The 19,034-nt window shown below is 49.6% G+C and overlaps 1 protein-coding gene across 1 annotated transcript; it reads right to left on the bottom strand.

Moving 5' to 3' along the window:
• Positions 1-2,786: 2,786 nt before the first annotated feature.
• Positions 2,787-8,400, bottom strand: LOC136522058 (ubiquinone biosynthesis O-methyltransferase, mitochondrial-like). Its single transcript, XM_066515847.1, has 9 exons — positions 8,061-8,400; positions 7,356-7,445; positions 6,958-7,036; positions 5,535-5,612; positions 5,340-5,388; positions 4,965-5,014; positions 4,112-4,261; positions 3,345-3,425; positions 2,787-3,268 (listed from the first exon to the last, which is right to left on the bottom strand). The coding sequence occupies exons 1-9, from the start codon at positions 8,324-8,326 to the stop codon at positions 3,125-3,127; spliced, it is 987 nt and encodes a 328-aa protein (XP_066371944.1). The 5' UTR covers positions 8,327-8,400; the 3' UTR covers positions 2,787-3,124.
• Positions 8,401-19,034: the final 10,634 nt, after the last annotated feature.

Genomic DNA, 19,034 nt, shown 5'->3' with positions numbered 1-19,034 from the left:
TCTAGGTGATGGCGATCACCAAGAGTAACAAGCACGAACTCTCACTTGACCACGCGAAGCCTAATGAGAAGATGGATGCACACTTTGCTACTCTTGATTTGCTAGTGAGGCTACTCTCTTGGATTCTCAAATCACAAACACCTCACTAGGACCTTACTCTTCTTGGCACTCACAAATGTGTTTCTCAGCTGTTGGAATGAGCAAAAGATGCTCCACTCGCGAGTGGAGCTTCTATTTATAAGCCAGCCTGAAAAACGAACCGTTATGAGCTTCTGCGGGATGACCGGACGCTCCGATCGTGATGACCGGACGCTCCGGTCAGTTCAACCCGCGAACCAGTATTAAAGAGTCGATCGGACGCTGGCAGGGTCTGGTCAGCACCGACCGGACGCGTCCGGTCGCATAAAACCCTTACTGGAACCTTACTGGACTCGACCGGACGCAGAACCCTCAGGGTCCGGTCAGCACTGACCGGACGCGTCCGGTCACTCTTTCCCAAGTCTGGACCCTTACTGGAGTCGACCGGACGCTGGCCCTCAGCGTCCGGTCACATGACCTTCCAGCGTCCGGTCACACCAGACTTGTTCACCTCAGTCAAATGAACTGACCGGACCCTGCGGCCAGCGTCCGGTCGCACCGGAGCCAGCGTCCGGTCAGTGTTTGACCCTCCATTCACTTCCAACTTCCGAACATATGTGAATGAAGTTTGCTCCAAAAGATCTTAGGCATTCATAGGAGCTACCTAGAGCTAGTTTTAACAAGTGTGCACCACACCTAACTCACTAGACTTAACTAGGTCAAGCTACCCGTTCATACCCCCCTTCATAGTACGGCCAAAGGAAAAACAAAGTCCTAAACTACTCTAAGCGTCTCTCCAACTTCAATTGACACTTAGAACTAGTTATCCTTAACCTTGTCGTCCATCCTTTGAAAACCGAAACGATTTCCATCGTAGGGGCATGACAACCTCGATTGCCCAATCGATCTCCATTACCATGACCTAACTTAATTGCCTCTGCAAAACACACGTTAGTCATGGTAATCTTGTATTGACATTAATCACCGAAATCCAACTAGGGGCCTAGATGCTTTCACCTAGAGCAGTTCTTTGGCGTGGAAATCACGCATAAGGAATGAAGACATAACCAAATCAGATCCGGGCGCAACAATGAGATCGAGATCGAGAAGAAGGCAGAGATCGAACAGACCGAGAATTCGAGATCGAAAAGGAGGGTACACGTACCTGTCGTTGTCAGGACGATGGCGAGGTATTCGAGGATGGCGGCGAGGTCTGGCGAGGTATTGGAAGACAACGGGGAGCCCATACTTGCCGACGGAGATGACGATGGCCGCGGCCTCTAATCGGCGCCTGGGCCATCACCGCCCCTCTGTCATGGTCCGCTGCCACAGCCACCGGCACGGCAAGGTAACACACCCACGTGCGCCGGCGCTGGGCAAGAGGAAGAGACAACAAAGATCTGCCGGTGGCGGCGTCTGCGCACTGGGCAGGGAGAGGACAAAGCGGAGGCGGTGACGGCGAGGCACCCGGGCGTGGCATCTACGGGCGCTGCGGCCGGTGGAGAGGAAGAGGACCAAGAGATGGAGGCGGAGGCGGAGGCGGAAGCGGCGACCGGCGAGGCACTCGGGCTACGCGCGCTGCGGCTGGTGGAAAGGAAGAGGACGGACAGAGAGATGGAGGCGGAGGCAGCGAGGCCAACGATGGGCCACGAAACCACGAAAGCCCAAAAACAGGGCTGCACACGCACGAACCTTGGGTCAGCCCTCAACTGATTAGACCAAGATTTGCTCAAAAAAAAAACTGAGTAGACCAAGAAATTAAGACCGCATTTCGGTCGGAGCAACACGACGTGGCGGATCTACACTGGAGCATCGTCTGTAAACAGTAACCAGGGGCGTTCTCCTTGCGCGGATTCTAGGAGCTATACGAAGTTTACTATTAAAGCTTTGTAGTAATTTGTTTTGTCAGATACGCAGATGCAGCGTTTTCCAATTTTGCTTTCCAGTTAGCCGTTAATCAGAATGGCATCACCAAGGTGTTTCTAGCTGACGGAGACATTGATGGTACTTTGTTGAGCTCTTGCTTTGTCTATCATAAATAAGCTTAAAGGCAAGATCTGATCACTAAAAGCAACCATGATCACTAACAAGTGTCGGTCTGTGGTGATGTGGCCAAATTGACATCTTCAATCAATCAAATGCATGTTGAGGACACTTGAAAGAGGCATAATGTTGTTGAAAAACACCTGCCGGTGCCTTGAGAAAAAAAAGAACTTCAATCTGGGAGAACCGGATAACTCACCGGGCCAACGTCACCGCGTCATGGTCTCGAAGAATATATGCAATGCAACAACTATCTTCTTATTTATAAAACAATTATATTAGACCGAAGACAGAAACCTCTAATAGCATTCCCATGCCAATTAAAAGAGCCTTGCACTCAATAAGAAATGGCAATAACTGCTAATTTTGCAGTAAGCGAGGATTTATATATCTTTTTTACACAAAAAGGACGTACCCAGTGCAGAGAGCTCCCGCTCTGTGCAGGATTTGAAGAAGGGTATCAGTGGCAAACCCTATCCTCGCCTGTGCAATGCGAGGAGACCACGACTCGAACCCAAGACCTTTCGGTCACAGGCGGTAAGACTCTACCGCTTGCACCAGGCTCGCCCTTCATATATCTTTTTTCCACACTGAGTAACAATTAACTAGAGTCAGCCGCTTTCCGTATTAAAAGAGTTACATTTCCAGACAAGAAACGTGTTCAGTTTTCACGTACAGTACTGTATTAGTAGTATTTTATTTAGAACATCAGTGATTGCCACAAAATTGAGAAAAAACCGTCTGAATCATCCTTGTAATACATTGCCCCCCAAAAATAGCTAGCTCTACTTGTTAGCAGTCGTGTCTCGTCAACATGGTTTCTCAATGCCCCTTCCACGCAGCATCACTCCACAAGCCCCAGTTTCCGAGGCTAACAAAAAAGGGCAAGGGAACTCTCATTCGCTACTTGGTTGCATCCTTATTAGCGTTAAGATTTCAGTGACATGATTTGGTCCTCTGAAAATGATGCACCGATAATTCAAGGTCAGTTCTTTTTCTTCAACTATGATAAACTTGCTTCTCTGCCATTTGTTGACGATGCTTCGCTCTTCTTGATGCCAAAAGCAATGTAGTTTACACTGATATCATCTGACAGGGACCATTCTCCACTCAACGGATTGTAAACGAACCCTGCCATCTCTTCAACCTGGGAATAGATGTCAAGACATCATCGACGCAGCTTAGAAATCGAATTCAGTGTGATACAGTGATTGAAAACTTACGGAGACAGAAGCCTTTTGCAGCATTAGGACCAGCTCCTCAGGGGTAACCAGTTTGGACCACTCATGTGTGCCTCTAGGAAGCTGCGCAAGTACAAAAGCTCAGAATGAGATATCAATCTTAAGCTGCATTAGTACTCCACCTCAGGAAAAACTATGACAGTATAACCATAGAACATCATAGCACTGAATGTTTCTCTGAAGAAGTGGAGATCTTAACAGGACCATTACTGGATTCTAACCTAGGCATCAAAAAATCAGAAAGCCAAGAAGCCTGAACTGACATGGCCTTGATTAGAATGATGAGTTGATGACTGGATTAGTTCACAGGTTCTCTTCATTAGATCATATAAAGAGTTTCAAATTTGAAACGAAGTCTTCAAACCAGACCAACTTTGAAGGGCGTAAACCACTGGTTTATGGATCTACAGAGATTCTGACAACCGAACCTACAGAAACATGTCACTGCAGCACAAAACAAGGGGCACTCTCTATATGTGCAGTCCGTGACATCATATGTTAGGAAGAATAGAAGTATAGATCTACCATGTTTCCTTTACAACATAACTGAATATTTAATAGATTTGAAAAACTGATTTGTTATAGCTCAAGTTCATAAGAAGCATTAGTTGTCAGAGTCCAGACTACAAGTTCCACTCGAGTCAAAACATCACTAAGGAAGCATATTTGTCCAACACAATGGACTACCCAACTAAATTTATTTATCTCAGAAAATGAAGCCAAAACATGAAAGAATGTTAGACACTAACCCATCTGAGGATATACTCAGCAGCAACTATTGCAGTGGCATATGCTCTCATTGAACGGTTGATTGTGGAAACCACAGTGGCACCATTAGGAACTGTCAAAGCCGAGAGGGATTCACAGAACTCCAAAGGATTAGCGACATGCTCAATCACCTGTAAAGCATACAAAGTTCAATCCATATTCCAGATCCAAATTACATTAGTTAACAACGCTGTAAACTAAATGAACCCCCCCCCCCCCACACACACACACACCAACAAAAAAAAAGGCAGTGGTCACATGATTTAAAGATTCTATTGTTCAGAACAAGTTTGCATGCTGATATTCTGTTTCAGATTTCACAAATTTCTCATGATGAGTAATGTTGATGTACACACAGTGCTAATATCCAGATGTATGTGAAATAAATTAGTCTTATCTAACCTTATGACCGAACTAATATAAGTACTCAGTGCAGAGAGCTCCCACTCTGTGCGGGGTCTGGGGAAGGGTGTCAGTGGCAAGCCTTACCCTCGCCTGTGCAATGCGAGGAGACCGCGACTCGAACCCGGGACCTTCCGGTCACAGGCGGTTAGACTCTACCGCTTGCACCAGGCCCGCCCTTCACCGAACTAATATAAGTATAAACATATTTTCTCTTATGAATAATACACACAAAAGTATTGCCACCCTATGATCTAATATTTCTAATAGGTAATTATGCTCAATCAGATAAAAAGATGGCGCAAATGGAAAGCTTCAAGCAATAAAGTGCAGGACAACAATGTTCTTTTTCAGTATTATTGAAAACAAAAGGCTACTCCATACTATTTTGAAGGAGAGGATAAATACAGATGGAACCAAAAGTATGCATACCTCAAGAGAAATTACAGCATCGAACAGCCTTTTCTCTTTTACCAGTTCCTCTGCATATACACAGTTCTCATATAAGTTTCCTCCAGTCACAGTCATAAGAAATATCAGGGATCAATAACTTAGATATCCAAATTCATTCCCATATCAAAATTCGAAAGGTAATGTTCTTCCTTTTGTTCCACATTAAGTACTAGCAAAGTTTACAGCAAATAATCTGCACAGCTTAACCCACGCATGCGAACTAAGGACCTTATTCCTTAAAAAAGATTACATCAAAGTATGGTGTCAATGGAAAAGAACTCCCAGGGTCAACTCAGCAGCTCCTCTATCATTGTTCAACAGAAATACAACAGGTACAGGGAGGGAGGGAAGTACCAGCTGTTGCACAACAATACTCAATCGAAGCAGTTGTTGGATCAGATGCCTAAGAAGATAAGAACCAAGAATCATTGACTGAAGGAATAGTGAAGTTACAGATTATTGTGCTTATAAGATACCAAAATAACTCTTGAGACAAACAAACATATCTAAATTCACTGAATAATTACATGATCAAGAGTTTGCACATACCGCATGAATACTTGCAATCTTTATATTCTTGTCAACAGCATCAATTGCAGTAACCATAGCACCCATTCGAGCAAGAGGCTGCAATCCAGCAGAAAGAGAGAATTATTTTATTACCCTTTTCCAGATTGATCACAGAACAAAGAAGCACTTCTTACAGTCTACAATTGCACTCAAAACACCCGAAAGGGATTGCACCAACATTAGGATATAAAATTTTGACACTTTCAAACAACTACTTACAGTATTTGCAAAATCTATTGAACTAATTAGTAATAGCATGTGCAATGTTCCGAGCTGAACTAACACAGGTGTTGAGGTTCACATCCAAAGTCACAAAGCCAATGAAAAATGAAAATAAAGAACCATTTTCCGTGTTTTCTACATACCATGATGATAAATGATTGAAATCCACAGCAGTAAGATTGCTCTTACTCTCAGGTAGGTAACATGAATGCTGTTAGGAGTTTCATTAGTTTAAAAAATTCACAACAACAACAACAACAACAACAACAAAGCCTTTAAGTCCCAAACAAGTTGGGGTAGGCTAGAGTTGAAACCCAACAGAAACAATCAAGGTTCAGGCACGTGAATAGCTGTCTTCCAAGCATTCCTATCTAAGGCTAAGTCTTTGGGTATATATGTGATAATATCCTCACCTAAATGTTTAACAAGCTTGCCTATCCATTCAATAGATTTCATCAAGCAATGTTGAAGCTAAATTCTATCTGCTGATCTAAATCTAAAAATTACATATGAAATTCAGTGTGTAAGCCACAGATAACTACTACGTCCATTCCAAATTGTAAATCGTTTTAGGTTTGTCCTACACTTTTGTAGCTTTGATCATGTTTATAGAAAAATATATAAACATCTACAACATCAAACAAAATTCTTTAGATACACCATGAAATATATTTTGATAGTGCATCTATTTGATATTTTAGATGTTAATATATTTTTCTATAAACTTGGCCAAAGTTAGAAAACTTTGTCTTAGGACAAAACTAAAACGACTTACAATTTGAAATAGAGGGAGTATATCATAAGCCATATGAATACATGTGTGCACTAATAATCCCATTCTCCAAAGACATCCTCCAAGGAACAAAGTTCATGCATGCACAAGATCAATCCACAAAAGACCACCAAGGTGCACGGGAGAACCTATTATCACAACCAGTCAACCACTAACTCAACCCCTTAAAGTAGTATAAAGATATGAGCGCATTGCACAAAATACAAACTCAAAATAATTGAATAAACAAAATGCCAACTACTATATGTCAGTATCTGCTTCTATAATCTATAACGGTTGCCAAATGATCCACGCACTTGTTCCTTTATAAAAAAAATTGTTGGTCCTTTACTATGTTAAGTGCCAATAGCGATTCGCATAAATGATTGACAGAGAGAAGCTTTCTACCTCTGACAGAATGCCACCTCCACATCCAACATCAATAACTTTGAGACCTTCAAGTGGCTTAGATGAATTTGGATCCCTCCTGGATGAACAAATATGCACACTTAAGCAGTTAGCTAAAAATTAACAAATAATGTGTGTTATTTCATAAGCCATGTCAGTTTACAGTACGAACAAAGAAGTTTGAGCCCAGACATACATGCAATGGAGTACCGCACAAATTCATGAACATTGTTACTGATTTGGTTAGTCTATTAGAAATGAAATAACTTCGACAACCAACCTTTAATTTATTCTTGTACCACTAGAAATACAGCTTGGCAGTAGATTTCATGTATATTTCAGGCGGCTCACTATGTTATCAACAAAAATGAATAAGTTCAAGGGGTGCAGAACTGTACCTGAAGTGTCTACAAAGAGTGGAGCGGATAAAAGACAGTCGGGTTGGATTCATCACATGCAAAGGTTTGAATGGACCACTAGAATCCCACCTGTTTATTCCAGAAATAGCACCATCAGCAATAAGCTATAACATACAAGGAGACAACTGTAGTTCACTACCAATTTTAGCATTCAGAATAAGTTACAGTGTTATCTGAACAGTCCTATGTTATTCAGGTCTAATCTGCGTGCTTGAAAGTAGCTAGGAGCTAGCAACATGCTGATATTCATAAACATGTGTAGTGATCCAACAACACTAGCCTGTTCGTTTGGCTGTGGCTTGTCGTAAACAATCGTAAATTTCCAGCCGGAACGGTATTTTTCTCTCACACAAACCAGCCAGTAGTACTTCTTCACGAACCAGCAACAATATGAACCAGCCAGCATCGTTGTCTACATCCATCCCCCAGCCAAGGGCAGTAAATAAGTGAAGGATGGTAGAGGTTCTATTCAAATCCGACCGGAAACGGTAGGCCAATTAATCTGTTAAACTTTGTCTCCCATGCTACAGGGGCTGTTTCACCACCATCTTTCGAATACGCGCACGCGCTCAAACATGCCGTCGTCCAAGCTCATACACGCTCAAAATTTCATCCAGACATTCTACCAAAAATCACGGGAGCTCATCGTCCTAGGCAAAAAGGAGGAGGGATCTCATTTCTCACCAGGTCTCGGCGATGGAGGCGAACTTGGCGACCTCTGCAGGGTTCAGCGACGAGACAGTGGGACCGCCATCGCCCGACCTCGACGGACCTCGAGGCGGAGATGGAGGGGGTGGCGGCGGCGGCTGCGGCGGAACCGAGGAGGAGGCCACGGAGGCGTACCTGCTCCATTGGGGGAGGAGGGCTTGGATAGGAGAGTGGCTGGGTCTCGGGATTCGTGCCCTGCCGTGGAGTGGGGAGGCGGAGGAGAGGAGGGCGCGGCGGAGCATCGTTCGCGGCTACCGGACCCCGGCGAGGTGAGAGGTCAGCCTGTTCGTTTACTCGTAAAGGATCGCAGTCAGGAACAGTGTTTTTCTCTCGCACCAAATCAGCCCACGGTAAATAATCCACCATCGTTTACGGGACGCCGGGCCAACACGGCGGTGTCCGCTTGAGATGTGGACAAATCGATTTTCCACTTTGCTCGTCGGACCTCGGAGAAGGGCCCGTCTGCAGACCACATAGACCATTGGATGCGCAATCGAACGGCTCAGATGAGAGGAAAGGCTGGTAAGGATATTTTTTTTCTGGTTCCTTTTTTGGTGGAAGATAAGAAATCATGCGCCCGTTTGAGACGCACGGCCATGATTCATGAACACACCAATTCGGTAGTTCCTGAGAAAGTTACCCTTCCACATTCACACTGTATTCGCATCGATGTGCTATTTACGACGTGATGTGTGGGTCGTGGGTGGTAAACGCAGTGTATATCACGGGATCGAGTCTCGCCGATATATGTTAACCAAAAGGAAATGAACGTTAGTGAATATCATTATGAATCGTTTCCGGTGCAAAATAGTCCAACCAAACAGCACCCTAGTTGGAACTATTGGAAGAGTCTATAGTATTTATCGAAATTAGTCTTGTTCTGCAAAAAAAAAAAGAGAGAGAAAGTGTCGAGTTCGTAAACCCGGGGTCTCTCGGGGACCGGTTTCCACACCAGGACTCGGTCCAGAAAAACGGCCTTTCTTTCTTCTGGACCGGCCCGAAAGTCTAAAACCAACAGACCGGAGCACACGCTTCAACCACAGGCCGCCTTCGGCCCATCTCTCCGACTGGAGTACTAGCTCAGGCTCAGGCCAGCTCCGAACGGCCTCTCTGATCGGAGCGCTAGCGTCAGGCCCCGGCTGCCTCCGCACGGCCTCCACTCGGAAAGCCTGACCCGAGGACCGCCTCCGACTCCGACCCCGCGACCGGGGCTCGCGGGAAGCCTGCTCACCGCTCTTCTCCGACCGGCGCACTAAGGGCCGACTGGGGACCATGCGACCGGGGACGCCCGCTCAGAAAGAACCAGAAGGCGTGCGGAGAAAGGCAAGGTATGGCTCACAAGTCAACATCACTGTACCAGGGACCATACCCTGCACGAAGCAGTGCTCTGCAGCCACCCTGACACAAAGTATTGTAGGGGCCGCTAGAAACTCCCATATGGTAAGCCCCCTCCGCGTGTCTCTGGACACCGATTGCGGTATGGGCTCCAGGATTTGCCATACCGGGTGAACATAGCACAACTCCTCACATGTCACTAGGCATCCAGAAGTATTTTGCAGGTACCGGCGTCATCCTTCCTGAAGAAGATAGCTCGACCTTTCGTACACATCTGACATCCTACAACGACGTCGACAGTATTGTGGGGCTTCAACCATTATCTAGTTTTCATCACCGTAGGCAGCAAGACTTAGAAATATATGTACTCTTCCCCTCTCACCTGTAGAGCCATCCCTTCATCTATAAAAGGGGATGCGCTCCCTCCAACCAGGGGAGATCGACTTCTTCAAGCTCAGACTCACTAGATCGACACCAACCCCTTACAACCGCAGTACCACCGAGATCCGACCGCAACCCTTCCGGTCGAAGCCTTCCAAACCTCTTGTATACCCCCTCGTTTCTCCTTCTCGTTTGTAACCTCACTACAGACTTCGAGCACCTAGGCGCAGGAATAAAGTCGCCGACTGACCCTGACTGGACGTAGGGCACGTTGCCTGAACCAGTATAAATCCTGTGTCATTGAGTGCTAGGCCACCTCCGATCACAACATACAACAAAACTATAAATATTTACTAGTTGGTCACTTTCTGCACCGACAGTTGGCGTCGTCCGTGGGGAAGACGCTGTACGTTCAACACTTTTTTGATAATCGGATGGCCCATTTCTCCGCCACCCCCGCCGGGATGCGGGTTCCACCCATCTTCGAGCCTTCTCAGGCCTTCCGCTTTAGAAGCCTGGACTTCGTCGCCGACCGGCTCGGCATACTCCACCTCCGTGAGGAGGCGCACGTTCCGGCACCCATCGAAGGGGCGCCCTCCATCGACTCCGGGATGCGCGACATCGACGGCGCGGCATCTGTGCTTCTATCCGAGCAAACTCTCTGCTCAAACCTCGTTGTAAGTAATACGCGTACCGCTACTTACTCTTCATTTACTATCCCCAATCGAGCACCCGGAGAGACTGTGTCGTCCATGCCGCAAACACCGCACGATCGGTTCCCCTATGGCCTCGCGTCCTTTGCGGATACGTACGCCTGGGGACTCCGAAGGGTGCTGGCGCCTTTCGCCCTCACGTCCGAATTTGTGGGAATGGTAGGCTGCGCTCCTGCCGCTTCCCACGAACCCTTGGACGGTGAGGGCATGAGCGACGATTCCAGCATCGGCGACGTGGCACCATGCCACTGTCCGTCCTGGGAGTGCGCCATGGCGGACGCCTTAGGATAGCCGCCGGTCGTTGTGGAACCTGCACAGACTCACACCCCTCCGAACCCGCATGCGGAGGCCCTCGCGTCCGCTCAAGCGTATGCCGAGGAATTGCGACAATGGTAGCAGAACCAACCGCTGCCTGCGCCGGCTGAGTCGGCCCAGCGCATCGCGCCCCACGCACATGGCCTGGCGGGTGGCGCCCAGGGCCGCGCCCGTCAGGTCCAACGTGACATCGTGAACAAGGGAAACAATGTCCCACAATTCGCCCGGGCTGGCTAGAATATCGCTGCTGTAGCGATGCTTCTACGCGGTGTTCCCGAGCCCATCGACCCTCAGGAGCGGGCAGTCTACCGGAACCTCTGGGTTTTCGTAGAAGCCGCCGCCGTCCAACAGGCGGAAAGCTCCACGTCATGACTCCGACGTACGCCCTCTCTCCCCACCAGGGGAACGGGGATGCACTAGACGGATCGCTCCGTTCACTCGCCGCTACAGCTGCCAACACCGGCTCGGAGTGCGGTAGTCGCGCCATGGTCCGGCCGGGCGCCTGCTCCACACCTACCATCGGTACACGAGCGGCCCGATCCGCACCAGGACGCCCGTAGCGCCATTAGCAACCAGCATCGATCCCAACGTAATAACGATATCCACCATACAGCGGTAGGTGCCACGAATCCCGGCCAAACCATTGAGGGAACCGGCAAAACGCGCCCCAGGCGCAGTCGCCGGCCGGACGACCGGAGCCCTAGCCCCGAGGGCCCAGGGCCTCGGGCCTTCAGCCTGTGCATCTGGAAAGCGCCGTTCCCACAACGTTTCTGGCCGCCCACCAAAATCATCAAATACACCGGGGAGACCAACCCAGGCATTTGGCTCGAAGATTTCCGGCTCGCCTGTCGGGCCAAAGGCGTGGATGATGACTATTTCATCATTCAATACCTTCCCATTTGCGTGGGGGAGCATGTTCAGACATGGCTCGAATTTCTCCCACACAACAGCATCCGCGACTGGACGGACCTCAAGAGGGTCTTTGTCGGGAATTTCTTGCGGACCTACATCTGTCTAGGAAACTCCTGGGACCTCAAGAGCTATCAGCAGGAGCCCAACGAGTCCCTGCGGGATTACATCCGAAGGTTCTCCCAATGATGCAACTCCCTCCCTGATGTCGTCGACGCAGACGTCATCAGCGCGTTCCTCTCCAGGACGACCTGTGAGTCCCTGATCCACAAGCTTGGCTGCTTGAAACCCTGTATCACCCGTGACCTGCTCGACGTCGCCACCAACCACGCCTTTGGCGAGGAGGCAGTTAGAGCGGTCTTCAGTGGAGGCCAGGACGAGCTCAAAACCAAGCGCACGGACCGGGACGAGGGCCCCTCCACGCAGAAGGGCAAGAAAAACAAAAAAGATCGACGCCGATCGGACAGCTCTGCGCTGGTCGCCGTGGCCGATCGCACGGCCAAGCAGCCCCAACAGGGACTGCCTGACCATTTCAACAAACTCATGGACGGTCCATGCACCAACCACGCCTACCCCGTCAAGCACCTCTATAAGGAATGCGAGCTCCTCAAACGCTTCCTCTGACAGGCCGACGTGCCGAAGGAGGGAGATGGCAAGGAGGCGGCAGACAAGAAAGGGGGCACGGCGGGCAAGGACGGAGACGGCTTCCCCAAGCTCGAGGAGTGCATCATGATCTTCGATGGATCCGATGCAGTCTGGTCCAAGCGCCAGCACAAGGTCCGCTATAGAGAAGCATGCACCGCCGAGACGGCCGTTCCCTCCTTCCTCAGCTGGTCAGAATCCCCGATCACCTTTGATCAGAGGGACCATCCCTCCCACGTCGCGAGACTAGGACGCTACCCGCTCGTCGTCGACCCTATCGTCCACAAGAAGCTTCTCACCAAGGTGCTAATGGACGGATGCAGTGGCCTCAACATCCTATACGTCGACACCCTCGATGCCATGCACATCCCCCCGTCGGAGCTCCGCCTGGTGAGCTCCCCCTTCCATGGGGTAATCCCGGGAGCACAGGCATACCCGCTCGGACAGATCGATCTGCCTGTCACGTTCGGTAGTCGGTCCAACTTCTGCTCGGAGGTCCTCACCTTCGAGGTGATAGACTTTCTAGGGTCCTACCACGCCATCTTGGGGCGGCCATGCTACGCAAGATTCATGGCAATCCCCAACTACACCTACCTCAAGCTGAAGATGCCGGGACCAAACGGCGTCATCACCATGAGTAGCGCTTTCTCGCATGCCTTCGTGTGTGACCGCGAGAACTACGAGCTCGCAACCGCGGTCGTCAACTCATCCGAGCTCCAGCGGCTCGGGGAGTCATCAACCCCAGTAGTCCCGGACTGCAACAAACCAACAAACCCTCCGCAGGTACCACGAAAGGAAGGTAAGGGGAAGGGCCATATACGGTGATCGAAGTAATCCGACCAGGCACCTACCGACTGAAGGACAACGACGCCGCTCTCTCTGAGCACCTTGGAACATCTATGTCGCTTTTTCTTTCCCTAAGTTCAATCTTACCATTATTTACTTAACGTACGCTCCTGTAACAGCACCCCGACTCGAACACCTTTTTGGCTTGGGGCGCTCGGGGGCTCCACTAGGGGGCTCTACTACCCCTCTATTTTTGTTTTTACCTTAAGTACTCTTTTACTTTCGTATGGAAAAACTCCTTCCTACCCGAACGAAAGGGCAGATCGTTCCTTTGTTTTACCTTATGTAGCTTTGCTTTGAAACATTCCGACTGATTGCACCCTGCCTTTTCCTATGGTTACGACCGGTCGAGCCTCACGGGCCATGCCCCGAGCTCACAAGGTTGCAGCCTATGGAACAAACGGGCAGGTACGAGATAGAAAGAAAATTAAAACAAAATTGTGCTAAGGGAAAACTAAGGAACGAAAGGGAACAAGCTTCCCCGAACGGAGCGACTCCATCACAAGAACAAAAACCAATTACAGTCATTAAAACACACCACGAAACGTCTTACACGGGGGCTTCCCCACGAACTTAAAACTTCCTACATTTGCTAATTACTATTATATTTTTACATGCTACTGGGCCGACCCGGCGACATCCGACGACGGTGCAACCGACGAAGGCTCGAGCTGCTCACTTCCCGACGACGCGGCATCCGGCTCGGCCAAGACCGGGGTGACATTCACCTCCAATCCGACATCATGCTCTGGGTTTGCAAAAGGATCCGTAAGTCCTCCCCCTCGCTCACTCTTCCTCTCACTAAGGAACCACCGCAGCGTACAGGCACTCTCGGTGAGAAAGAAGAAGGAAGGAAGAGCGAGGAATCTCTGCCAGAAGAGACCACCAGACCTCCCTGAGTCGATCAAGTCACCTAGGAGAGATCAACCGGCCTCCTGAATCGATCGATTCACTCAGGATAAGCACCTGAGATACAGGTAGGAAGCGAAGGGGCGCCCCATGCGGGCCATGCCGACTCCATCTTGAATGACGAGCACGGGTCCTGGTCGGACATTTCCGACTGAAGCTCTCCAAACCCCGTCTCTCAGGTCATCAAGGTAAGCATGTGTTCATTAAATACAAAATTGTTCACACGAGAGCTAACCCACGATTCACAAGCGCAGGTCTCGGACGGGCATTTCTGACTGGAGCTCTTCGAACCCCGTCGCTCCAGTCTTCAAGGTAAAACACCATCAAAGCCCCTCTATTTCATTACAAATCATTCATACATCCATACGCGCATTCATCTCAAACGCCTGAACCCCCCGGACGGTTAGGGCATGAACCGCCCAGGGGCTCGGGAACTAAGCATTGCACGTGCAGCGAAAATGCACCAAAACGCTCCGTATTGCGCCACGAAGCGGTGGCTTGCCTCATTCGACATGAGCAACCAAATAGAGCTAGGGGAGAAAACCGTAGATGAGCACCGTGTGGCCTTCGCCCGGTCTGGCAAACTGGATCATCTTAACCTTCTCGTTCGATCCTGAACCTCTCGCCAAGCCCACAGAATCTCCATCGAGGGAGAGGCCGTCAGGCCACCCGGGTCAGTCTATGGAATGACCTAGGCATCTGTCAGGCTACAGGTAAAGGAGTAGTGGAATGCCACAAGAGGGCTATGCCGACCCTGTCTGAAAGCTCTAGTTTGGTTTTGGTTAATTGATGAAACCCAAAGTGCTAACCTAGTTTATCAAGATGATTATGAGATAGGTAGCACTACTCCAAGTGATGAAGCAATGGCGAAGATCATGACAATGGTGATGGCATGGTGATGATCAAATGCCTAAACTTGGAAAAGAAGAAAGAGAAAAACAAAAGGCTCAAGGCAAAGGTATAAAATGTAGGGGCCATTTTATTTTAGTGATCAAGACACTTAGTGAGTGTGATCACATTTAGGATAGATAGCCGTACTATTAAGAGGAGTGAAACTCGTATCGAAATGCGGTTATCAAAGTGCCACTAGATGCTCTAATTCATTACATATGCATTTAGGATCTTGTGGAGTGCTAACACCCTTGAAAATGTTTGTGAAAATATGCTAATACATGTGCACAAGGCGATACACTTGGTGGTTGGCACATTTGAGCAAGGGTGAAGGAGATAGAGTCAAAAAGGAGTTAGTCGCGCTGGTTACAGAGTGACCGGACGCGTCCGGTATGTGACCGGACACTTCCGGTATTTTGGCAGCAGACTCAGCGACGCGTCCGGTGTGAATCAGAAAAGGCAGCAGACGGCAGAGCAGCCGATCGGACGCTGGCAGCATCCGGTCCGGTACCACCGGACGCGTTCGGTCAGACGTGGTTGCTTACTGTACTCCACTGGACGCTGCGGCTCAGCGTCTGGTCATTTGTGACTCTGCGTCCGGTGTGAGCGTCCGGTTGTCAGCAGGAGGGGTAGCAACGGCTAAGTTTGATTTGAACTGGACACGTGGCAGTCTGGGGCTACCAGACATGTCCGGTATGCCAACCGGACGCGTCCGGTATTCACGACCGGAGCGTTCGGTGTTTGCGTCCGGTGCAGTGTGACCGGAGCATCCGGTCGACGCGCAGTCAGCCCGTTTTTTGAGCCAACGGCTCTATTTGATGGGGGCTTCTATTTAAAGCCCCTTGGCCGGCTCAAGCCACAACTCTTGCACATTTTCATTGACATAGCAACCTTGTGAGCTTAGCCAAAGACCTCCCACTCATCTTCATCATTGATTCATCATCTTTGTGAGATTGGAAGATAATCCAAGTGCATTGCTTAAGTGATTGCATCTAGAGGCACTTGGTATTCGTGTTGCGCTGCGGATTTCGCTTGTTACTCTTGGTGGTTGCCACCACCTAGACGGCTCGGTGCAGTGGTGGAGGATCGGCACGAGTTGATGATTGTTCGTGGCCATCTCCGGTGATTGTGAGGGAAGTTATACCTTTCCCGGCGGAGCGCCGAAAGGTAACTCTAGTAAATTGCTCGTGTCATTGAGTTACCTCACTTGTGGGTCGGTTCTTGCGGTGTCCTATCGTGTGGACGAGGTTTGTGAAACACCTCTTAGCCGCCGAACCACCAAGTGTTGGTCGATACAACGGGGACGTAGCGTGTTGGCAAGCACGTGAACCTCGGGAGAAAATCGATTGTCTCTTGTCTTTGGCATTCTCCCGGTGATTGGCTATATATTCATCTTGTGATTGGTTCATCCCCTACACGTCGGTATAATCACCCTACTCACTTATTTATATTCTTACAAACTAGTTGATACAAGCTCTTTAGTGTAATTAGAATTGAGAGCTTGCTTTATTATTTACATTCATCTAGTTGAGCTCTTTAGAGTAGCAAGATTGAGAGCTCTTAGTGAGTGATTACATAGCAAGTTTGTGTGCCTAAGTAATCATTGCAACTAGAATTGTTGGATAGGTGGCTTGCAACCCTTGTAGAGCTAGAGCAAGTTTGCATTACGCTATTTGTCATACTAATCAAATTGCTCTAATTGATTTGTAGATTTTTAAATAGGCTATTCACCCCCCTCTAGCCATATTAGGACCTTTCACCGTCACGAACGATGGACCCGGATTCCACTCGATCACACCCGTTAGCGAGCTCACCGAGCTAGTCTTCGAGCCCGAGCGATCAGGACAGGCGACGAAACTCAGCCCCTCCGGTTGTGAGGAACCAGATGGGGTAGCGTAAAAATGACTCACAGCCCCCATGAAGGCCCGACAAGGCTCGGGCGTTTAAACCCCATGGGACCGCAACTCTGAATTCGCGTCGACGGGATAGGCGACATCCGGCTATGGCTTGGGACCGCGACTCCTTAACTCGCGTCGACGGGATAGGCAACATCCGGCTACGGCTTGGGACCGCGACTCCTTAACTCGCGTCAACGGGGTAGGCAACATCCGGCTACGGCTTGGGACCGTGACTCCTTAACTCGCGTCGACAGGATCGGCGACATCCGGCTACGGCTCTTGGGACCGTGACTCCTTAACTCGCGTAATGGCTTTAGACGGCTTCACTAACTAAAACTAACTCTTTCGATCCATGGCGAGCACCGACGCCTGGGTCTACTCGCGACTCCACCTTACCCGATCCCACGGCGCACACCGACGCCAAAGATCGAACTCTGTTGCATCCGAAACTAAGTTATTTCCGTTCACGGCGTGCACCGACGTCGGGGCTTGTTTCAAAAACTAAAAACTTCCTCGTCCGATACCCGGTGCGCACCGACGCCGGGATCATTAAGTTCTGTCTCAATCCAATCCCCGCGCTTAAAAACACCTAGGCTGCACAACGACGCCATGGTTAAATAAAATTCCGTCTCAAACTAAAAAACATGCATAAACGCCTGCTGAGACAACACCCCCAACCGGTTCAGTCTGAACCACCTGGGGCTCGGGGGCTACACCCGTCGGAAAGACAAAAATCCCCTAGACAATTCTGTCCAACTCGTCCGGGGGCTCGGGGGCTCCTGTCGGATTCATAAACCCGGGGTCCCTCGGGGACCGGCTTCCACGCCAGGGCTCGGCCCAGGAAAACGGCATTTCTTTCTTCTGGACCGGCCCGAAAGTCTAAAACCAACAGACCTGAGCACTCGCTTCAGGCCCAGGCCACCTTCGGCCCATCTCTCCGACCGGAGCACTAGCTCAGGCTTAGGCCAGCTCCGAACGGCCTCTCCGATCGGAGCGCTAGCGTCAGGCCCCGGCTGCCTCCGCACGGCCTCCACTAGGAAAGCCTGACCCGAGGACCGCCTCCGACTCCGACCCCGTGACCAGGGCTCGCGGGAAGCCTGCTCACCGCTCTTCTCCGATCGGCGCACTAAGGGCCGACTGGGGACCATCCGACCGGGGACGCCCGCTCGGAAAGAACCAGAAGGCGTGCGGAGAAAGGCAAGGTATGGCTCACAAGTCAACAGCACTGTACCAGGGACCATACCCTGCACGAAGCAGTGCTCTGCAGCCACCCTGACACAAAGTATTGTAGGGGCCGCTAGAAACTCCCATATGGTAAGCCCCCTCCTCATGTCTCTGGACACCGATTGCGGTATGGGTTCTAGGATTTGCTATACCGGGTGAACATAGCACAGCTCCTCACATGCCACTAGGCATCCAGAAGTATTCTGCAGATACCGGCGTCATCCTTCCTGAAGAAGATAACTCGACCTTCCGTACACATCTGACATCCTACAGCGACGTCGACAGTATTGGGGGGCTTCAACCATTATCCAGTTTTCATCACCGTAGGCAGCAAGACTTAGAAATATATGTATTCTCCCCCTCTCACCTGTAGAGCCATCCCCTTCATCTATAAAAGGGGATGTGCTCCCTCCAACCAGGGGAGATCGACTTCTTCAAGCTCAGACTCACTAGATCGACACCAACCCCTTACAACCGTAGTACCACCGAGTTCCGACCGCAACCCTTCCGGTCGGAGCCTTCCGAACCTCTTGTATACCTCCTCCTTTCTCCTTCTCGTTGGTAACCCCACTACAGACTTCGAGCACCTGGGCTCAGGAATAAAGTCGCCGACCGACCCCGACTGGACGTAGGGCACGTTGCCTGAACCAGTATAAATCCTGTGTCATTGAGTGCTAGGCCACCTCCGATCACAACGTACAACAAAACTACAAATATTTACTAGTTGATCACTTTCTGCACCGACTGAAAGAAAAGAGATAAGAAATGTGGCCCTTGTTGGTTTTTGGCTCTATCCTGCCTCAATTTACCTTTTGACAAGTTGCTAAAAATACTGTCTGAAGAATGGAAACAATTACCATGTGCCACGTATAAGAATTCTCAACCAA

This window comes from Miscanthus floridulus, chromosome 18, assembly GCF_019320115.1.
Source record: "Miscanthus floridulus cultivar M001 chromosome 18, ASM1932011v1, whole genome shotgun sequence".
Lineage (NCBI taxonomy): Eukaryota > Viridiplantae > Streptophyta > Magnoliopsida > Poales > Poaceae > Miscanthus > Miscanthus floridulus.
Note: the sequence above shows the minus strand (reverse complement) of the source record. Positions and strands in the feature narration are given on the sequence as shown.